Source organism: Martes martes (assembly GCF_963455335.1).
Source record: "Martes martes genome assembly, chromosome: 7".
Classification (NCBI taxonomy): Eukaryota; Metazoa; Chordata; class Mammalia; order Carnivora; family Mustelidae; genus Martes; species Martes martes.
In genome coordinates this window covers 70,332,807-70,355,912 of record NC_137894.1, presented here as the reverse complement: position 1 = coordinate 70,355,912, position 23,106 = coordinate 70,332,807, and the positions used below count along the sequence as shown (strand labels likewise).

Here is a 23,106-nt window from a genome sequence, read left to right as displayed (position 1 = left end):
CCATTTCTAGATCTTTAAGACATCACAGAGGACTTACCCAGGACATCTTTGTTTCAATTGTTAACCAAAAAAAGTTGAAGAAAAATTGGTAATAAGATCTGCAGTTGACGCAGCAGAGGCAGTGAGTGAGCACTAGGGAATTAAGTACTGAAGTAGGACTAAGATACGTTGTTTCTGGAGATTTTCTGTATATTTTTGCTGCTGTCACATAATCTGTCTAGACTTTTTCTGATACTTCTTTAATGTTTCATCAGAGAAGTTGTGAAAATAATTGAGGTGAGCTACATGAAAGTATTTATGACTCAGAAATTACAGTATAAACAAAATGTGCTGTATTGACTTCAATGCAATTAAAATGAGTGATTCTAAAAATAGTAGACTTACAATATTAAAATCTGCATAAACTTGACATTGAGATTGACTTTAAGATGCGGGTGAAGAAAAAAATCACTGATGAACCATCTCATCAATGTCTCATCACATGTTCCATCATGATGGAACTTGTCTCAATTTTAGGATCTCTGTCATATGTTTAGAAAGTACAAGACTTTGATAACTTAAAGATAGTATCAGGGAGAGAGAGAGATTGAAGATTTATTATAAAAATATAAAAATCCTCATTACGTAATAGAGTTGATATTTGAATACATGTAGTTTCTCTTCTAAGACTCCCCACAAATGTTTAAGGAAAGAAAATTTTGTTTGAATCAGCCAACATGTTTTTTATTACAATGTAGAAAAATGAACCTGGTGCAGTTTCCTTATTCCTATAGCTCCAATACAACCATAAAACCAAAACAGTTTAAAAAACTAAATGCAAATAAAACTTTAGAACCAGTAACTTTTTCTTTCTTCATTTATTTATTTGACAGAGAGAGAGAGATCACAAGTAGGCAGAGAGGCAGGCAGAGAGAGAGGGGGAAGCAGGCTTCCTGCTGAGCAGAGAGCCCAATGTGGGGCTCGATCCCAGGGCCCTGAGATCATGACCTGAGCTGAAGGCAGAGGCTCAACCCAATGAGCCATCCAGGCACCCCACCTTGTATTTCCTTATAGTTTTACCACATATGTATGTAATCATCAAGTATCTCATTTAATTTTGCTTGTGTTTTAAGCTTTTATGTAAATGGAATCATCTTACAGTCTTATATAACCTGTGGGTAGCTATCACTTGTTCTTGTATTTAAGTCCACTGTCATATTGTGTCCTGTTTTATGAATATGCCACAATTTATCCATTTCATAGATGGTAGAATTTGTTCTGGTTTCCAGGATTTTTGTTACTACAGATACTGCTTCTTTGAATATTCCTATACTGGTCTCCTAGTGAATGGGCACAAAATTTTTTCCATTTTTTTTTACTGAGCAGAGTAATTTTTTAGTTGTAGGGCATGCACTTCTTTGCTAGGTAGTGCCAGGTTATTTTTCAAAGTGATTGTACCTGTGTTTACTTTTACTAGCAGTATTTGAGTATTTCAGTTGCCCTACACATTTACTGACACTTACGGGGTCAGACTAATTTTTCCTCTTAAATCTGGTGATTTTGAAATGGTATGTCATTGTAGATTTAATTTGTGTTTTATGATGATTAGGGATGGTTAGCATCATGTGTTCATTATCTTCTCAGGATTCTTAGGTAAACTATTCTGGATGTTCATCTTTTATTGGTTATTTAGGCTACAGATTTTCGTTTTCTGTATTGGGCTTCTTTTCAATCTCTGGTGCCTTTGGTGTAGCACTTTGCTCTGTTTCCACAAGAAGTTCTTACAGCCTGCAATTAATAAAGACAGTCTTCTGCTCAACAACCCACTTGGAAAATATAGAAATTCTTTTAGAAGCTGGGGCTCCTTTTATAGTAGAAAATGTATGAGGAAACAGGAAGGCCCCCTTTGGAATGTTTGAAAGATGGGACTTGGGGAAAAAAGTCTGAGGAACAATTAGGAAACAAAGTATTAGCTTTCCTTAGAAGTTTTTACTCCCTTTATTTGTTCAGTTTCCTCTAGCTCTACTGTTACTGTTTTCCTTATTTTTACATTTTTTCACTTCTTATTCTATTTGTTGTTGCCTCTTCATTCATTTTGTTTCCCTTCCTTTCCTGCTGTTTCTCTCTGTATTTTGATTCCTAATCTTAATTATTTTATTCTTTTCTGGTTGTTTTCTTTCAAAAATACCCTTATCTCCACACAAATGACTACAGTTGAGTTGGTAAGAAGCCAGGAGGGGAATATGGATGGCACTCACAGGCTAGAGACTTTGTGTAATTGGAAATTTGAATTGAAGAGGAAAGGAAGTGTCTGTTAGGACTGCCACGTATAGTCCTCTGGGAAGAGAATTGCTTTCAGAGTTGTGGGGTGTACAAGTTTTACCTTCCTTATCCTTGTGTAAACTCTATTTACTCTTTTGTGGGCTAGAAAATACCATCTTTATTAACAATTAGGGAAAAAAATCCAACAATAAATAAGTTGCACAAATTACATTGAAATTGTTTTATGAACTCGCTAATTGTTTTACTACTATAAAAAGAGTTGTTTATTTTGTGTTGGGCCTTTGTAGCATTTTTAGTTAAAATTATTTTAATGGAAATGCTTTTATGGTAAATTCAAATTCATAAGTAATTGCTTGCTTCTTTATATTATGCAACATTTGCAAAGGTGGAAAAGGAGTTACTACTTATTTTATTACTTTGCTCTAAGTAACTTAGAGAACATAGAAACTTAGTGTGGCCTGAGTACTGAATACATAAGGCCTGTCATATCTCACATCGTACCTTTTATGCTTTCAGAAAAGGTAAATTTTAGTCTTAAAACTAGAAATATCCAGCTTTTAACATTATTTAGGTCCTGTTTGAAGAAGTTCAAAGTGCTTTATAAAAACTATTTAACAGGGCACCTGGGTGGCTCAGTGGGTTAAAGCCTCTGCCTTCAGCTCAGGTCATGATCCCATGGTCCTGGGATCAAGCCCCGCATCGGGCTCTCTGCTCAATGGGGAACCTGCTTCCTCCTCTCTCTCTGCCTGCCTCTCTGCCTACTTGTATTCTCTGTCTGTTAAATAAATAAATAAAATCTTAAAAAAAAAAAAGCAACTATTACACATAAAATAATCTAAGAATGATCTTATGTTGATTTTGTTCACTATTATCTTGAGCTTTTGTATGTACATAGAATTTGCAAAATAATAGTTCCTGTAAGTCAGAATGTCTACAAGCATGAGCAGCAGCATTAGGCAAACTTGAGAAACACTTTAAGGCACTGAAAATAATTAAAATACCCTGATTTCCACATGTCAAATCACTAGGCCGGCCTTCTGTTCATTTCCATTTGTTATACTGGTTGTGCTAATTACTAACTATAGAGTAGAGAATTAGTAATTAGAGAATTAGCCAAGGACTTTCCTTTGGTTTCTATGAGATTTAGTGTGATGAAGTCTGTGAGACCTGCCCCTCAAAATTACCTACTCTTAGTATTTTAGAGAAGACACTATCAGATGGTAGAAGCGGCTATTAAGTTGGAATTGAGGAAATAAATTCTCTTAAAAAACTGATTACTAAGGCCCAGGAACATACCTGAGTATAGTAATTTTAGTGGTGGGAGGGGTGATTAACAACTCTTTATTACAGTTTTACTGTGAATGAGTTAGATTTTTGAGAAACATAAATAGTTTGTAAAATAGAAGTTAAAGAACTTCTTGTACATTGCTGCTATCCCAACCACCTTCAAGCTGCCATTTGTTGTAGGGCTCATCATTTGAGTTTACCTGCCCTATAAAATTCTTCAGAGCTGGTCATACTTTAGCATAGATCTTAAGTTCATCTACAAATGCTAAAGCCTTTTAATTAGCTAAATAACTACACTTAAATACTTTTTTATTTTGCTTATGCATTCATTGGCTACCTTCTATATGCCAGGCATTGTCCTAAGCACTGATAATGGAATGATGACCCTACCTGGCTCCTACATGCATAAAGCCTATGGTCTAATTAGAGACATACAACCATTATAGTAGTGTGAGAATTGCAGTGGGAACACCTGAAGCTTATGAGAGGGTTTTTTTCTGTATATGCTTCCCACCTAAATTGAAATTAACTGAAATCAGGAACTAAAAAAAAGTTGGCATGTTTTCAACTCCATTGGAAAGTATGCTGTTTGTAACAACATACTCTTTTGTTAAGCGTTTTAAATTCCTGCTTCTCTTCCCTCTTTGGTGTTTTCTGACTCATTCACAACTCTTCTTTTGCAACTTTTATTTTTTTATTTTTTTTTAAAGATTTTATTTATTTATTTGACAGAGAGAAATCACAAGTAGGCAGAGAGGCAGGCAGAGAGAGAGAGAGAGAGAGAGGGAAGCAGGCTCCCTGCTGAGCAGAGAGCCCGATGCGGGACTCGATCCCAGGACCCTGAGATCATGACCTAAGCCGGAGGCAGCGGCTTAACCCACTGAGCCACCCAGGCGCCCCTTCTTTTGCAACTTTTAAAGTGTCGGGTTTGGTTTGGGTAGCCATGGCGTATAGCAATTCATATCATATGATAGATACCGAAGAGACACACCTGGATGGAAACATCTTATGTCTCACTGGCAAAAAAATAGGATTCAGAGTGTTTGCATGGGCAGAGAAGCAGACCGTTCTGGGAAGAATGCAGAATAGTAGCCATGTAAACTGGAAAGTCCAGTTAGAAATCACAGGAAAACAGGGATTGGGGATTAGATACGAAGGTGTTTTATAGTAAAGGATCAGAATCTATATTCAGAGGTTGGATAACTGATACAGTATGGACAACAAAAATGACCTGAGTATGAAGCCAACTACCTAAGGCTGAGTTTCCATCCATGATTCTTCCCTGAACCAGAACTGGAATTGGACTGATAGGCCATTATATTGCCATGTATGTCGGAGCAGTTCCTTTACATTTCTGAAGCCCAATTTCCTAAGGTACAAATGAATGAAAATACATGCTCTTGATGGGGTTTTTTTTTTAGTTCTTTAATGTGTGACCTTTTTTTTTTTTTTTTTTTTTTTTTTAGATTTTATTTATTAGAGGGGCGCCTAGTTGGCTCAGTGGGTTAAAGCCTCTGTTTTTGGCTCAGGTCATGATCCCAGGGTCCTGGGATCGAGCCCCACATTGGGCTCTCTGCTCAGCAGGGAACCTGCTTCCTCCTCTCTGTTTCTCTGCCTGCCTCTCTGCCTACTTGTGATCTCTGTCTGTCAAATAAATAAATAAAATCTTTTTTTAAAAATTGTATTTATTGGAGACAGAGAGAGAGCCCGAGCAGGGGCAGAGGTTAAAGGAGAAGCCTAATGCCAGCCAGCCTCAATCCTAGGACCTTGTGATTGTGGCCTGAGCCAAATGCAGACGCTTAACCGCCTGAGCCACTCAGGCAACCCTAATTTATGACTTCTATACAAAAGCTAAGACTTGGCTTTTTAAAATTTACTTTATAAAAAAACAAAAAACTTTTCCCTCGTCATTTTGCCCACAGAAGCTGCTTATTTTTCCTTGGCAATAAAGGGACCACGCTGCATTTTAATTAACTCTTAGTGTTTGTTTGGTTTTTTTTTTTTAAAGATTTTATTTATTTATTTGACAGACAGAGATCACAAGTAGGCAGAGAGGCAGGCAGAGAGAGAGGAGGAAGCAGGCTCCCTGCCAAGCAGAGAGCCTGATGCGGGGCTGGATCCCAGGACCCTGGGATCATGACCCGAGCCGAAGGCAGAGGCCTTAACCCACTGAGCCACCCAGGCGCCCCTCTTAGTGTTTTTAAATGCAGAAAATAGAATACTGAAACACTTTATTTATAAGCAGATGTAATTGTACAGTTTTGCCAAGCATTATAAGGATAATGTTTCAAGGTGGAATATCCCCTTGCTTTTTCTGGAAGTGCATAATCTAGACCTTTCCATAATATCTAAAGCGAAAGAACTTTAAAAGGAAAGACATAAGGCAAGAAAGGAGTAGTTGTCCAAATTCATTTAGTACCAGGAATCCTTGAAGATAGTTTCTCTGAGTTGAAAGGTTAGGTCTGAGTCACTTTTGTGTGAAATGAAAAATAAGTATGAGCTTCTGTGATTGAGAATTAAGAACTATTGGTGTTAGTAAGCAGGTTTATAGAGCTAATTCTCTACTTATAATATGTGTGTGACTTTGGGCAAATGATTTTACAGACTTAGTTTTCACATCTTCAAAATGAGAGGAAGACCTATGTCATTGTATTTATATTTATCTTAAATTTAACAAACCCTTCCATAGTGATCACTATGTGTCATAATAGTCTAAAAATTTTTTTATAAATAATCATTTAATTCTTCTAACTACTCCCTGAAGGTTGATACTATTATTATCCCCATTTAATAGATACAAAAACTGAGGCAAAGAGAAGTTGTGTAACTTGTACAAAGTCAAACAACTAGCAAGTAGTAGAACTGGTTGCCTGACCTCAGAGTTCATGCTCTAAGCTATTAGTCAGTGTTACGTCATGAGAATTAAAAGGAAGATGCACTTGACAAAATACTTCACAACTCATGGTGATTTGTTTAATTGGATGTTTGGATTATGTGACAATTAAAATTTATGGCCAACATTTGAAAAGGTAGATTATAAAAACTTACATATGACTTGATATTCCAGATGACACCTCAGAATACTGCAATGCTTTAATTATAATTTTGTACTTCGGTGGTTATTGTATTATGTAGATATACAGCAAAAATATTTGATTGAATTCAAACTACATGCGAGTCCAGAAAGTTGCTTTTAAAAGTAAGTCTTTGGGGCGCCTGGGTGGCTCAGTCAGTTAAGCGTCTGCCTTCAGCTCGGGTCATGATCTCAGGACTCTGAGATCGAGCCCCACATTGGGCTTTCCGCTCAGTGAGGAGCCTGCTTCTCCGTCTCTCCCTGGCTCTCTCTTGACTCAAATAAATAAAATCTTAAAAAAAAAAAAAGTCCATGATAAGTTTGTTTATAGATCACTTGCCTTTTCCATAATAGAATACTGAGGACTTTTGGGGTGCCTGGGTGGCTCAGTGGGTTAAAGCCTCAATCTTTGGCTCAGGTCATGATCCCAGGGATCGAGCCCCACATCAGGCTCTCCGCTCCGTGGAGAGCCTGCTTTCTCTTCTCTCTCTCTGCCTGCCTCTCTGCCGACTTGTGATCTCTGTCTGTCAAATAAATAAATAAAATCTTTAAAAAAAAAAAAAAAGAATGCTCTTTCCCCAGGATACCTGGGTGGCACAGTTGGTTGAGAGGCCAGCTCTTGGTTCTGGCCCGGGTCTTGCTTTCAGGATCGTGAGATTGAGCCCAGCACTGGGCTCCACACTTAGTGCCAAGTCTGCTTGGGATTCTCTCTCCCTCTCCCTCTGATGCTTGTTCTTTCTCTCTCTCTCTCTCTCTCTCTCATAAATACTTTAAAAATGCTCTTTCCCCTCATTTTTGAATAACTAGCTCCTTGTTCAGGTCCAGCTTAAATGTTGCCTGCTCAGAAAAGCCTCCCCTGAACACGTGACATAAAAACATTCACATAATCATTTGCACATCACTCTTACACTTACAGCATAGCACTTAGCCCCATCTGATATTTTTCTTACCTTTTTTAAAAAAGATTTTATTTATTTATTTGACAGACAGAGATCACAAGTAGGCAGAGAGGCAAGCAGAGAGAAAGAGGAGGAAGCAGGCTCCCTGCAGAGCAGAGAACCCAATGCAGGGCTCCATCCCAGGACCCTGGGATCATGACCTGAGCTGAAGGCAGAGGCTTTAACCAACACTGAGCCACCCAGGTGCCCCCTGATATTTTTCTTATTAATCTGTTCTTGTTTTTCTCTGCCACCACATGTTCCAATTCCCAGTGTTTAGGAAACTGCCTGGCACAGAGCAGGTATATAATAAATAATTGTTGAATAAATCAAGTCTTAATACCTATGTACTGGTTTTGTCAACAGAGTCCAGTTCTTTGAGCATAACCTCTTCCATTAATTCTTTATTTTTTTAAGATTTTATTTATTTATTTGAGAGAGAGAGAGAGAGAGAGAGAGAACAAGCAGGGTGGAGGAACAGAGGGAGAGGGAGAAGCACGTTCCCCGCTGAGCAGGGAGCCTTATGCAAGGCTCAATCCCAGGATCATGACCTGAGCCGGAGGCAGATGCTTAATGACTAAGCCACCCAGGTGCCCCTCTTCCACTAATTCTTAACACCCATTCTCAGTTCCCTACATATATGTTTCTCATATTATTATGAAATTCTAGATCTCAATTTTTTTTTTTTTTTTTTATTTATTTTTTTTTTTTAAAGATTTTATTTATTTATTTGACAGACAGATCACAAGCAGGCAGAGAGGCAGGCAGAGAGAGAAGGGAGGAAGCAGGCTCCCTGCCGAGCAGAGAGCCCGATGCGGGGCTCGATCCCAGGACGCTGGGATCATGACCCGAGCCGAAGGCAGCGGCTTTAACCACTGAGCCACCCAGGCGCCCCTAGATCTCAATTTTTTTAAATTTATTTTTAAAAAAGCAAAAAGAAGAAAAAGGCATTTTAAACTGCCCAGTTCCAATTTCAACCATAGGTATGCTGTTACCTATGTTTGTCTTTACAAATTCCTGAATTAAATAACTAAACTATGACCTACTAAGTAGGAATTCTACAGCACAACAACTAAATAAAATATGTGACATTAGGTAATGCTTTTATTTACAAGTTATTTTTCAATTAATAAGCCTTGTCATTTAATATCAATCAGAGAACATAGTTTACTTAAAATTTAGCTTATATGTTTTTATGTTCACTTTATGGGGTCGGCAATATGTTGTATGTGTCTTTTCTATGCATGTGGCACATGTGATCATAACATTCTTTCTTTTGAAATACTATGTTTTCACTTTCATGTTTTGTAAAAAACTTATCAAAAGTAGATCTATATCATTATTTTAGATATAACTGTACCACAGTATACTAACCAGTCCTATATTGTTGGATGTTTAGATTTATTCCATTTTTTAAAAAGATATTTATTTATTTATTTATTTGAGAGAGAGAGAGAGTAGGTGGAGGAGCAGAGGAAGAGGGAGAAACAAACTCCCTGCTGAACAGGGAACCATCCCAGGACCCTGAGATCATGACCTGAGCAGAGGGTAGATGCTTAACTGACTGAGCCACCCAACACCCTGGTTTATTCCATTTGTTTTTTAAACTTGTATAAACATTTTAATAAATATCCCTTTTATTCAGCTTAGTATACATGTTATTTCCTTGATAAATTTGTAGAAGGAGAATTTTGATTGATATAACCAGATGGACTTCCATGAAGTAAAAATAAGGACATTGATTTTAGAGAAACTTTTTTTATTAGCAACCCCCAGGTGGTTCTGCTTCTCTTGTTATTGTATTCCACGTCATGAAAAGCATGGGATCTTTCCACTACCTTCCCAGACTTTATAAGTAACCAGAACACCATGTACAGCAGCCCAATGATGGGTAAGACATTACTCTTCCATTCCATCTAGGCAAAGCTTTGAAGTAGCTCTGAGCTTCCCTGGCTTGGGTTTGTGTTCTAAATGACATGATGAGCACTGCTTCAGTCGGGCTTCTACTTGGGGTCTCTGGAGAAGGAAGTAGTGGTTCTGGCCTCTCCCCTGGGTGTTTTTCTGAGCTACCTCTGAAGAACAGAGATTCTCAGGGTTGAAAGAACTCTTGCAAATCTAACTGAGCTACCATTTGATATTTAAATCCCTCCAACCACACCCCTGGCATGTGTCTATCAGTCTGTCATTGAATACCCCTCCTGATAAAGAATATACTTCCAGGAGAGTTAGTCCATTTTATCTATGGATCACTCTCATCAGAGTTTTCCCAAGGGCCAAGTTGTTCACCTCTTTTGTTAAACTGAAGGAATGGAGAACTCCAGAGCCAGAAGTGCCGGCTGTACAGAAGCAGCCAGTTTGGTCAAGGTTCCCAGTCAGACTGCGGTGTAAACAGAATCCTCATGACAGTCTTGGTGGTAGAGGGACTCTACAACTATGTTTTGATTCATTAATCCCCAGTCTCCAAAGATCTGTCCTTCATAACCTGTGAAAATTTATAACATCCTGTTTTCTTAATGTTACACTTTACTTCAAAGAAATTATTTCTTCTAAAATATGTAACTACTAGGTAAGCCTAATAGTCCATATTTGTCTAGATACGAAACACCTTTTGTTTTTGGAAGAACAAATTGCTTTCGTAAGTCCTGAAATCATAATTTATTTCTGGAATAAGCTGTGTCCTCAAAATACAAAGTTATAGCTATTGAATTTTCTTTTTTTTTTTTAAGATTGTATTTTATTTTATTTGAGAGAGAGAGAGAGAGAATGAACAGGAGGAGGAGGCAGAGAAGAGATAGAGAAGCAGACTGCCTGCTGAGCAGGAAGCCTGATGTAGGCTTCCATTTCATGATGCCCAGATCTTCACCTGAGCTGAAGGCAGACGCTTAAACCAACGGAGCCACCCAGGCACCCCTATATTGAATTTTCTCTGGCGTGGCATATTTCTCATTTACTATTCATATTCCTTACGTTAAACTCTGCTGTCTGGTATTTTAGAGGTCGACGTTATCAAAATTTTAACTATGCAACTTTTCTAATGGCTACTGTGATTTAGTATTCTCATTTCTTAAAATTCAAACACCCATAAATTTTTCCTAACAACTTAAAGATTGTCATCACATAGTCACATGCACTTAAGGTAGTATTTTAGTTTTCATGATACCACTGTATAACCCATGCTATTCCTTGTAATTCTTATGTAATGTTTACATAGATAACTAATAGATAACTACTGTCATCTCTAATCTTTGTTTCGAATTTTTCATTTAAATATTTAATATTCTGAGTATTCAATAAATCATCTAAAGGATTATAGACTCCAGCCGTTGTTTGGGAGGGTTTTTTTTGGGGGGGGTTGTTTGTTTTTTAAGTAAGCTCTATATCCAATGTAGGGCTTGAACTCATGACCTGAGATCAAGAGTTGTGTGCTCTACCAGCTGAGTCAGCCAGGATCCCCTGGAGTTTTTTAGCTTACAGTTGAAGAGATAATGACTAAATCAACTAAATTTTAGTAAATGCTGTATTCAAAAGCTCTTTTCGTAATAGTTTAATTTTTATCACTTTAAAATTGATGATTCCTAGTGTGTAAGCAATGCTGTGCTAGGGCTTTAGAGATAAATTATAGTTTTTCAGACATAAGGATAACACTCTTAAACTCCCTACTCTGTGTGCACTTCCCCCTTTCTTAATTTGACCTGGTAGGTTTTTTAATATTTCAAGTTGTAGCACATAAATATGAGACTTACTACTTAGGTTGTAGACCATCCTTGCGATTCACATGGAGTAACTGACGTCTTGGCATCACTCACCATTCTATAGATTAGGAGCCACTGCTCTGCCACAATTCTTAGCTTTCCAGGATTACCTGACAAGCTCAGGGCAAGGAACAGCATGGCCCAGAGAAATCTCCCAGGAGCTGAAATCATGCCAGGTAGCCCATGGGAAGCCTGAAGTAACCTTGAAAACCCACAGAACCACCAGAGAAAGGGCTTGAGTGGTCTTTTACATCTTTTGTTTCCTTCTGAAGGACACCAGGATTTAACTCAGTGCGTCCCAGGAGACTAAAGGAGACCCTTAATTTTTTAATCTGATTGATTCCTGGAGGAAAGTTGAAAGCTGAGACTACTATCTTGTTGGCTCATTATTATAAATTAGGGTCTTATTCATGGAAACTACAGATCTTCCTTGACTTACAATGGGGTTATGTCCTGATAAACCCATTGTAAGTTGAAAGTATCTTAAGTGAAAAAAGCATCTACCCCTCCTAACCTAGCAAACATCATAGCTTAGCTTAGCCTGCCTTGAACATGCCCAGAACACTAACATTACCTTCAGCTGGGCAAAATCATCTAACACAAAGCCTATTTTAATATAAAGTGTTGACTGTGTTCTGTAATTTATTGGATACCATACTGAAAGTGAGAAATAGAATGGTTGTATGGGTATAGAATGGTCATAAGTGTATTGGTTGTTTACCCTCTCCATCATGTGGCTGACTGGGAGCTGTAGCTCAATGCAGCTGCCCAGCATTGTGAGAGAGTCTCCTACCATATTGCTAGCCTGGGCAAATATCAAAATTCAAAGTAAGCCTTCAACTGAATACATACCACTTTCACACCATTGTCAAGTCAAAAAATCATAAGTTGATCAGGGATTGTCTATAATTCTATATAATAAATGTTCCACAAAAAATGAAATAAGTGTTCCAAAATGTGTTATTAAAATATGCATTGCATATATGTTATTTTTACAATCATATACAAAAATATGTCATAGCAGTATTTCTAGCTGCAATGAAAGAAAGCAGGTATGGGGCTGTTAAGGACCTAGATTCTGGAGACACACTGTTGATTCAAATTCCAACTTTGCCCTTACTAGCTGGGTGATCTTGGGCAAGTTAGTTTTCTATGCTTCAGTTATCTGTAAAATAGTGGTAACAGTTCTCACCTCTTAAAGGTGTTCTAAGGATTAAATGAGTTAATGTGTAGAAAGTACTTATAACTAGCAATGCCTGACAATGTTACTAAGTGTTGGCTGTTATTTTGTGTTGCACATGGTCATTTAAGGAAATTTTTCTGAAAGGTCTTAACATACCAGCTCAATAAAGTTGGCTTTTAAGGCTGTTTCTTTTCTTGATAAGCCTTCCTAAAGCTAGAAACAGGCATTCTTCATCATACCCTTGAAGGCTATTCACGATCTGACTTCGGTTCTTTCTTTTCCATGCTTTCTCTATACAAATTCTCTACCTAAGTTGTGTTTTCTCGGGTTCTGCTCATTGCCTACCTCTTTTTTTTTTTAAGTTTTTTATTTCAATATAGCTGATGCACAGTGTTATATTATTTCCACGTGTACAACGTAGTGATTCAGTTCTCTGTGCTATGCTTACCACAGGTGCGACTACCATCTGTCACCATACAATGCTATTACAGTATCATTGACTATATTCCCTATGTTGAGCCTCTCCTGTGACTTATTTCATAACTGGAAACTTGTATCTCCCACTCCCCTTTACCCATTTTACCCATCTCCTATCCCCTTCCCTCTGACAACCATCAGTTTGTTCTCAGTATTTATAGGTCTGATTCTGCTTTTTATTTATTTCAATGCCTACCTCTTTTGCAAAATTTTACCACTGTTATCTGAATAACTTTGGAATTTATCAAATGCTATAGTGTTCTATTTGCTTTTAAAGTCATTTCGAATCATCAACCCTTTGCAGACAGGAGCTATGTGCAATACAACTCTTTATTCCCTGTCACCTAGTACAGTGTATTAAGTACTTAAGTATGTGTTGTTTAACTGGATTGCACAACCAATTGAATATTGTGTATGTATATTTGCACACATGTTCAACGTGTGTAGCAGGTTAACACTTTTGAAATTTAACTGTGTTTCACAAACTTGGAGCACTTACAAGAAATTTAAAAATTACTACAAATGAGTGAAAACACCTGCAGATTAGATTTTTTTGAACTGTGTAGTAACCAAAAAACAGCACACTTTTTATGTTGTAATTTGGGCCTACATCAACTACTGGATAATTATAGCATTTCTCCTTTGAAACTAATACTGCACTGTAGCAGAGGCAGAGAAAGACTTCATAGCTCTCAATGCCCACAGCGCAGAATTAGGGTTGTGAGAACAAGGAACTAGATAAGAAAGGGACAAGGGAAAGAGGGGAGAAACATACAATTGAATTTGTATCTTCCACTAATATTTAATAATAATAATAAAGCATTTAGGTAAAAATACATGACACAAGACTTTCAACCTTTTGGTTATTGGTGTAATTTTGTGTGTGAAAACTGTTGCACTTGACATCCAAAAATCTAAATATTTATAGAATTATAAGTGTATACCTGAATCTTGGACATTTTAGTTGAAGTTTACATAAAAATAATTCTGTGCTATAATTTTAACCATCTTTGTCTTGACTGAAATTTGGAATTATCCATCATCTCCTTACCCTGTATAACTTATGAATTAGAGTTTACTATATTTTAATTGTCTAATTTTTATCCCTCTTTTACTCTTTGTTAGTGAATATACTTTAATATGAATTGTGACATTAGGTATTTTAGGTATAAAAGGTGAGTTCTTATCAAGAATACATTAAACTGAAGACTCTTCTTTCTTTTCTTTTCTTTTTTATTTTTAATACCAGATACTCTAGATGAATATTTTGAATATGATGCAGAGGAGTTCTTGGTCTCTTTGGCCTTGTTAATAACAGAAGGTCGAACACCTGAATGTTCTGTAAAAGGTCGCACGGAAAGTTTCCATTGCCCTCCAGCACAGTCATGTTACCCAGTAACTAGCAAACATGAGTGCAGTGACAAGCTGGCTCAGGTGAGAATTGTGTGTTGAGTACTTTTTATTTATATTTATACAAACTAGTTTAAATTTTGCCATCATCTGTGTTACATCGTAATTCCAGCGTTCACATTTAAATATAAAATCAGTTAAAAAACTATAGCGAATGCAAGTTGGTGCAGCCACTTTGGAGAACAGTGTGGAGATTCCTTAAGAAATTAAAAATAGAGCTTCCCTATGACCCTGCAAATTGCACTACTGGGTATTTACCCCAAAGATACAGATGTAGTGAAAAGAAGAGCCATCTGTACCCCAATGTTCATAGCAGCAATGGCCACGGTCGCCAAACTTTGGAAAGAACCAAGATGCCCTTCAACGGAAGAATGGATAAGGAAGATGTGGTCCAAATACACTGTGGAGTATTATGCCTCCATCAGAAAGGATGAATACCCAACTTTTGTATCAACATGAACGGGACTGGAAGAGATTATGCTGAGTGAAATAAGTCAAGCAGAGAGAGTCCATTATCATATGGTTTCACTTATTTGTGGAGCATAACAAATAACACGGAGAACATGGGAAGATGGAGAGAAGGAAGTTGGGGGAAATTGGAGGGGGAGATGAACCATGAGAGACTATGGACTCTGAAAAACAATCTGAGGGTTTTGAAGGGGCGGGGGGTGGGAGATTGGGGGAGCCTGGTGGTGGGTATTATGGAGGGCACGTATTGCATGGAGCATTGGGTGTGGTGCATAAACAATGAATTCTGTTACACTGAAAAGAAATTAAATTTAAAAAAAAAATTAAAAAAAAAAAAAAGAGAGAGAGAGAGGCCAAGGGGCACCTGGGTGGCTCAGTCGGTTAAGCATCTGCCTTCGGCTCAGGTTATGATCCCAGGGTCCTGGGATTAAGTCACAAGTCAGGCTCCCTGCTCAGCAGGGAAACTGCTCCATCTCCTTCCCACTTGTGCTCTCTCTCACTATCTCTCTCTCAAATAAATAAATAAAATACTAAAAAAATAAAAAAATAAACCATAGTGAAAAAAATCCTAATCCTGGACCATAGCTAATTACCTTGACTCTTAATGCTTTTGAAAACACTGTGGGTAGCTTTGCAAATCAGCATACATGTTGACAGCCAATTTCATACCTGCCTTCTCACACACCAGATTTAAGATTATTACTACTGACTTTATGTTTATTTAGTGGAATTATCTTCATGATTATTTTCCTTGCATTAGTCATTGTCCCTCTGATACCTCCCCCCCCATGGAAGGATAATTTTTGCTATCATATTAATGTTTAAAAATACTTAGTTTGGTAGGTAGTGTATAATTTGTTAAAAGGACTTTTCTCAACAGTTCCTTTCTTAGTCTAAATTTATACTTTTAAAATCTTGTCTTTGTTGAGCATTTAGTGAAAATGAATTTTTAATATTTAGGTTTTCACTTGGAATGAATTTTTCTCCTGTAACAATGATAAAATTAACAAACTATGCTAGGCCACCTGAAGGCCTGTCAGATACTGTGTTATGGCAGTTATTTTTCCACAAAATAAAACAAAAATAACCCCCAAGAAAATTTGCATCATACCTGTTTAGTACTAATCCGCACTGTGGAACTCAATAGTATTAATCCATTACTTAATGATGAACTCTAAATAGACGAGCCTAAGCAAAGCCTGCCATTGGTGACTCATTTTCATATAGATGTCTTTTTACAATTACAGTTTTAAAATTTAAATATAAAATTCCTTGAGCAATCGAGACATTTTGCTTATATTCATTTCCCTTTAAGTGTCGTCAAGCCAGAAGAACTAGGTCTGAGGTCTCGTTGTTGTGGAAGAATAACCTTCCAATCATGGTGGAAGTCATGCTACTCCCAGATTGCTGTTACAGTGATGATGGGCCCACCACAGAAGGAATTGATCTCAATGATCCTGCAATTAAGCAAGATGCATTATTATTAGAAAGATGGATTTTGGAGCCAGTTCCTCGACAGTAAGTTGTTGTACTGTTGAAGTTGTTGTTGGTAAATCAGGTTTTCAATTGCTTTCTCTAAATTATTTTAGTAATATGTCATGTCTTTGAATTCTTCTATTTATGTAGTAAAATTTAGACATTTAGTACTTATGTGACTTGCAGTGACACTAGTTAATGCATGTCTAGACTCTTGAAAACACACATCCTGAATGTTTGTTTTAGCTCCTATCTTTCTACAATTGAGTCATTTCATACTTGCTGACATTTAAATGATACTTTTTCCTTCCCTTAGGAGTGGAGATCGATTTATTGAAGAGAAGACTCTTCTGTTGGCTGTCCGCTCATTTGTGTTTTTTTCCCAATTAAGTGCTTGGCTGAGTGTTTCTCATGGTGCTATTCCACGAAATATTCTTTACAGGTATGTCTTGGGCAAAATAAGAATAGTGCATATTTAATTATGTTAGCTACTAAATGATAGTTTACCTTTTAAACAGTTAATTTCCTTCATTTCTAAATGTAAGTAGATAAAATTTACTGAAGTTGTTCTCAAAACAAGTTAGGGAAATTTAAATGGGAATCACTACGAACTTTGCTTTTTGAGTTAAATTTGGTATAGAATAGTTTTCAGAGCATTTTTTAGCTTTCAAGAACCAACAATGGACTTAATGCTGCCAGTATAAATACAGTAGAAAAACTTTCTGGGCTGCTGAATTTCCATAATGGTAGACTTAATTTTTGTATTGTTAAAACTAAATTTATAGGATACTGAACAGCTCTCTGATTGACTCTGTAGGCAGGTGGCCATGAGATCACTAGTATCTCTTCATCACCTTGTACAACAGAATTAGCTGAATCCATTTATTTAGTAGTAAATACAAAATCCATTTTTCCTGTTTTGACAAATAATTTTAACTTACAATATTCTCGAGCCTTAATGCTTAAGTAGTCTAGTGTTCTTAAAAAGATCATCCCTGTTCTAAGCATAAACTACTGTACTTTTTGGGTGCCTGGGTGGCTCAGGCTCAGCTCAGTTGGTTGAGCAACTGCCTTGGGTTCGGGTCATGATACCGGACTACCGGTATCGAGTAATGTGTTGGGCTCCCAGCTCCACGGGGAGTCTGCTTCTCCCTCGGACCTTCTTCTCTCTCATGCTCTCTCTGTCTCTCTCTCAAATAAATAAATAAAATCTTTAAAAAACTATTACACTTTTATTGGTTTTATCAGAATGACATGCATGGTAAAGTAGTTGAAAGTAAAGCCTTTTTACGTCCCTTTAACAGTAATTAATGTAAACAAAGATAAGTATATGATGATCTGAAATTTTTTTATAATATACAATAATGTTACAAATTTTATAATCCATTGATTCCCTATTTTTCCTGTACAATTCTAGAATCAGTGCTGCTGATGTAGACCTGCAGTGGAATTTTTCACAGACTCCAATTGAACATGTGTTTCCTGTTCCCAATGTTTCTCACAATGTGGCCTTGAAAGTCAGCGTTCAGTCCTTGCCCAGACAATCTAATTACCCAATGTTGACCTGTAGTATTCATGCTAATATTGGCCTTTATGAGAAAAGAATTCAAGAACATGAACTTAAAGCCCATCAGCACCACAATTCTAATGAAGCAGAACAAAGTAATACAAATAGTTCACAGCGTCTGTGTAGCAAACAATCTTGGACCATGGCACCCGAAAGCATATTACATGCAAAAAAGGGCACAACTCTAGAATATACTGCAGCCGTCAAAAATGTCAAACTATATCCAGGCACTGGCAGCAAATCTGACCATGGAACATGTCAAGCCAATATTCTGGGCTTCAGTGGTAGAGGAGATAAAAAGTCACATGAAACACCAGTGAGAACTTTAAAATCATTTTCAATGATTGATTCTAGTGTCTCTAGCCGCCAGAGTTCCTGGCAATCAGTTGGTGAGACTAATCCTTTAATAGACTCTTTAATTCAGGAGCGACAAGAAGTTATTGCAAGAATTGCTCAGCATTTGATTCATTGTGATCCAAGCACTTCACATGTTTCTGGACATCCATTTAATATGCAGCAGTCTAGTTCACTTAATTCAAAACTTTTCCGCGTTTCACAGGAAAATGAAAATGTGAGAAAATACAAAGAAACATTCTCTGTTTCTTTTGGTAGTCCAGAGCTTACCTCCTCAGAAGACACCAGTGAGGGAAAAATTCAAGTAAAACCAGAAACTCCTCAAAGTGCCTCTGGCTTTTCTGATGGTCTTTATTCTCGTCAGGCTGTTGGTGAGACTAATCCTTTGATAGGCTCTTTACTCCAGGAGCGGCAAGATGTTATCGCAAGGATTGCTCAACACTTGGAGCATATTGATCCAACAGCGTCACATATGTCCCGGCAGTCATTCAATGTGCATGACTCCAATTCGGTTCCTTCTAAAGTATTCAGGAGTTTGTATGAAGACAAAAGTTTGTTGAAGAAAAACAGAGATGACACCTCTGTTTCCATTTCTAATACAAAATTTTCCTTATTAGAAGACAGCAGTGAAGGGGAAAACTTAATACCCAATAAATCATTGAGTTCTTTTCAATGCAATAGTAAAGTCAAGTCCTCTTTGAAACCTCAAATAAAAAGAAATCTGTATCAGGACAATCCTAGTGAAATCATTCAAAATACATTTCTAGAGACACAGAACAAAGCTACTGGTGTTTTGACTCCCTCGAATATGCCTCACTGCAAAAAAAATAACTTAGATTTGACAGTTAGATTGGAAACTGCACTTTCTGACTATCAATTTAAGGAGCAAGAAATTAACCATGAAGTTGATAAAAAGTATTCAAATTGCAACAGTATTGACAAACAGACTTGCACAAGTAAGTATAAGGAAAAAGTAATAAAAAATGAAAATTGTAATCCAGAATCTTTTAACAATCACCAATTTGAGAATTCCAAGAAAAATAACTCAAAAATAAAAACTACTATGTTGGAAATGTCTGGATATTTGAACAAACATGAAAATAAGTGCTCAAATAAAGACTCAAAAAGGCCCAAGACATGTGAGCAAAATACTCAACTTCATAGTGTAGAAAATTATCTCAACGATAATGAAGTTTTCAAATGCAAAAAACCAGACTCATTAAAAAATGAACAGGATAAGAAAGAAGAGACCGTTGATGAGAAGTCGCAGAACTGTTCTCAGAGAAAGATTATAAAAAACTGTTTGTCTACATGTGAACGACTGAAAAGTACAGAGGTATTGGTAGGTAACGTCTAATATTTCAAATATATTTCTTGAACATTTATTATGGTTTGAATTTTGTTTACAGGAACTCTAGTTATAAAGGCCCAAGGTGCCCATTAATTATAGTATATAGTCTGTCAGAATAAACCTGCAATAAAATAACGTCCTTTCAAAATAACCCACTTAAAAGCAAATGTTAGGTAAATTTTTCCTGTTGCCCTTTGTTGGTTATTTCAGTATTATGGGCAAGTGCTGGAGAGTAAATAGTCAGAAATGTAAACTCATTAGCTTAACATATTGTTTGTTAGCAGCTCTGGCCTAATATAGTGTGCCCATTGTGTTATGTCACCACTCATCTAAGGATTTTTGGAATATCTATAGTGAAATCACTAGGCTGTTGGTCAGAATACCTGGGTTCCAGTCCTGACTTCACAATTTGGTCCTTGAGTCACACTGAATAAGTTATGTAACTTGTCAAAACCTCAGTCTCCTCAGTTTTAAAATAAGAATGATCAATCTCTTGGGTCTCTCTCAGTTGTGACAATCAAATAACAGATTTTAAAATATTTTGTAAACCTTCCATGCACTATGTAAATAAGATACTTCAATTATTTCCATTTTATTTAACTTTCTAACCAAACCATTTTTTAACTTTAGAAGACCATTATTATGCTTAAATTTCCTTTATTTCTGTAAGTATTATCACATTTAAATCTCAATTATATTGAAAACAACTTCTTTACTGCGTTGATCCAAATCTGAATGACCTTAGTTCATTTTCATCACTAAAATTAGTTCTCTAACATATGGATTTAATCAAATGATAGTTTCCAATTTACTAAAATTGTAATTGTCACAAAAACAGTTAGCTTTTCTTGATCCCTCCTGGTACCTAATAGGGTGGCTTAATTTGGCCATAGTATTTTTCAAGGTACTAAGAGTTATTTTTTCATATTCTTGTTTTAAATATAATCATAAAGTGTTTATTAAGTGCCCAGGCTTTTTTTCTGAATATTTTACACATGTTGGCATACCTAATCCTTCCACTAAACTATGAGGTCAGGTGTTATTACTAATTCCAGTTTACAAATGAGGATTCTCAGCTTGGAGAGATTAAGTATCTTGCCCAAGGTCACAAAGCTAACAAATGGTAGAACCAGGACCCAAAGTAGTCTTTTCTGATTTTCATGTGTTTTTAGGAATTTCTGGTGTTTGGGTTTAAACTTGCTTAATTTTGAAGAATTAGCCTATTTCCTGTATCACTTCAAAAATGTGGTACTATAACCGCATTATATATATTTGTAAATTCACATTTACTGTATTTCTGTATCATGCTCCACCAAACTATATGCTCTGTGAACAGCTCTTAATGTTAACACAGTTTTATATTTTAGAACATTCTGGTTTTTTCTACCTGTGAGTAGTTTTTTTCACAAATTAAGAACATCAGATGTTGGCTTAGCCGTTGTTAGACTCTGAGTATTTATAAATATGACCATATGTTGTTAAGGCAATTTTATTTGGACATAGTTTCTTTAGAATATTTGTGTTTATTCAGTATCCTAGAAAAAACTTGGACATTGTTTTCTGATTAAAATAAATGTGTGTGTGTGTGTGTGTGTGTGTGTGTGTGTGTATAGATCTATAGATCATTAGCTTCACCACCAAGGATGTAATACTTCAGTATGTTATTAGGAATAAGACTAAACAAAAAATTACTTAAATATTACCATTACAATCTAATTATTTTCCTAGCAGAAGACTATACCAGTGAAACATTCAAGTGTCTGGCAGAAACATAATTTTCATTCCTTAGATGGAACTTCAACCAGAGCCTTTCATCCTCGAACTGGATTGCCTCTTCTTTCAAGTCCTGTAAGGTTTTTTCCCTCTTATTTCATATTTAAAGTTGGAAGCATCTAAAATGTTTACAAATCATTTTATCCAAATTGTAATTGAAAAAAAATTTAAACATGTTTAACAGAAATTTCCAGTTAGAAAACATTTTATTTTTTGATATACTTAGTAACTCTATGTTAATACAGGGAAAGGCTAAAAGCAAGAATAAAAATATTAGGATTATAAGATTTCTCTGAAATTCTTTTGTCTAATATTTTAATTGTTACTAAATATCAAGAAAGTATTTAGTGTCAAGTGAGTTTGTATAAATAAATTTGTATCTTAGCAGCAGAGCTAGTTGACACCATCAGGTGGGTCATTTGGCAATCAAATTTGTGGTTGTCTTTGACATGGAAGCCATGCCACATCTTATTTTGAGACACAGAAATCTCCCCACTCTACGTTTACAAATAGATCTGTAGATCTGAGTGCAGTGGTCAAGAGTGTTCCTTTGGAGTGACACCGATGTCACCCTGTGTGACATTTGTGACATTAGTTCAATAATATAATCTGAGCCTCAGTTTCTTCATCATTAAAAAGGGGGTGATACGGTCTCTTGTAGTGTTGTGAGGATGGTTAGTAAGCAATCAGTAGTTAGTTGCTATACCTGCCATTTCAGTTAAACCTGAGGCAAGTAATCAATATCACAGCAGAAGTAAAAACATGTATGTTTTGCTACTGACATGATAATTTCTGTTGCTTTATCTGTGTTATATAAACTGAAAGGATACAGTATCTGGCCTATGTTCAAAAAATAATTATTGAGCAAGAAATCTGGAATCTAAACTTGTAACGTGGACCATAGATGTTTATTTTAGAGAAATTAAATTCCAAACAATTTAAAATAACCCCAAATATTTGACCTACCTATGAGATGCTTTCAAAAAGCCTGAGTGATGAGGAAAAAAAACTGGTCAGCATCATACTGACATAAAAGGCACTGTAGACTTCTGTTTAGTACGGTAGACTGAACTGATAAAGGCAGACCCTTCTTCCTCAAACGCAGGTATTAAATAACCTTTAATACAAAATAATATATAATACATAAGATAATGTAAGAGAAAGAAAGATAAATCTCCAAATTTGGGGCAAATTATGGCTCTCTAGGATATCTGAACCTAATAAAATACTAGAGTTTAATGCCTCTGGTGGGACAGGGGTTGAGATGTAAGAACATGCGTACATGTACAATCGAAATTGTAAATATGAAAAATATTTTAATTGTGTATGCACACACATGTGTGCATAAAAATGCAGATGGATTAACAGATGGATTCAGCTAATTGGACTACAATCATTGAGTGGAGAGACAGATATTAAGAAAGCATCTCAAATGAAGTACAGAAAGGAAGAGACATGGTAAAATGTGAAAGAGCCACAGAGGATAAAAGGAGGTGTTCAGTGTAAGTCTAGTACAAACTCCAAAAAGTAGGACTAGGCGGAACAAGGAAAATGCAGTATCAGAAGAAGTGAAAGAACTTTCCAAATTCAAGACATGAGAGTTTAGATAGAAAACTTCACATTAACTTCACATTTTGTAGTCAGAACTTTGTAGCTCTGACTATAAAAAATAGCATGGTATACTTGTACAACTCAAAAATATTGAGACTGTTTAGACTTTCAGTATCATATTTAA

The 23,106-nt window shown here is 36.3% G+C and overlaps 1 protein-coding gene across 4 annotated transcripts in view; it reads left to right on the top strand.

Moving 5' to 3' along the window:
- ATOSA (atos homolog A) overlaps positions 1-23,106 on the top strand; it is an 81,653-nt gene that overhangs the window by 37,677 nt on the left and 20,870 nt on the right. For 2 of the 4 annotated variants that reach the window (XR_013967111.1, XM_080808336.1), the window contains exons 3-7: positions 14,222-14,406; positions 16,166-16,368; positions 16,643-16,768; positions 17,744-19,589; positions 21,330-21,446. Coding sequence is in view for 2 of the 4 variants with exons in the window: in XM_080808336.1 (XP_080664462.1) it covers positions 14,222-14,406; positions 16,166-16,368; positions 16,643-16,768; positions 17,744-19,589; positions 21,330-21,446 (2,477 nt within the window). In the remaining 2 variants the exon portion in view is untranslated. Of the gene's footprint in view, positions 1-14,221; positions 14,407-16,165; positions 16,369-16,642; positions 16,769-17,743; positions 19,590-21,326; positions 21,447-23,106 lie in introns of all 4 variants that reach the window. The other 2 variants (XR_013967112.1, XM_080808335.1) reach the window with 1 other exon arrangement.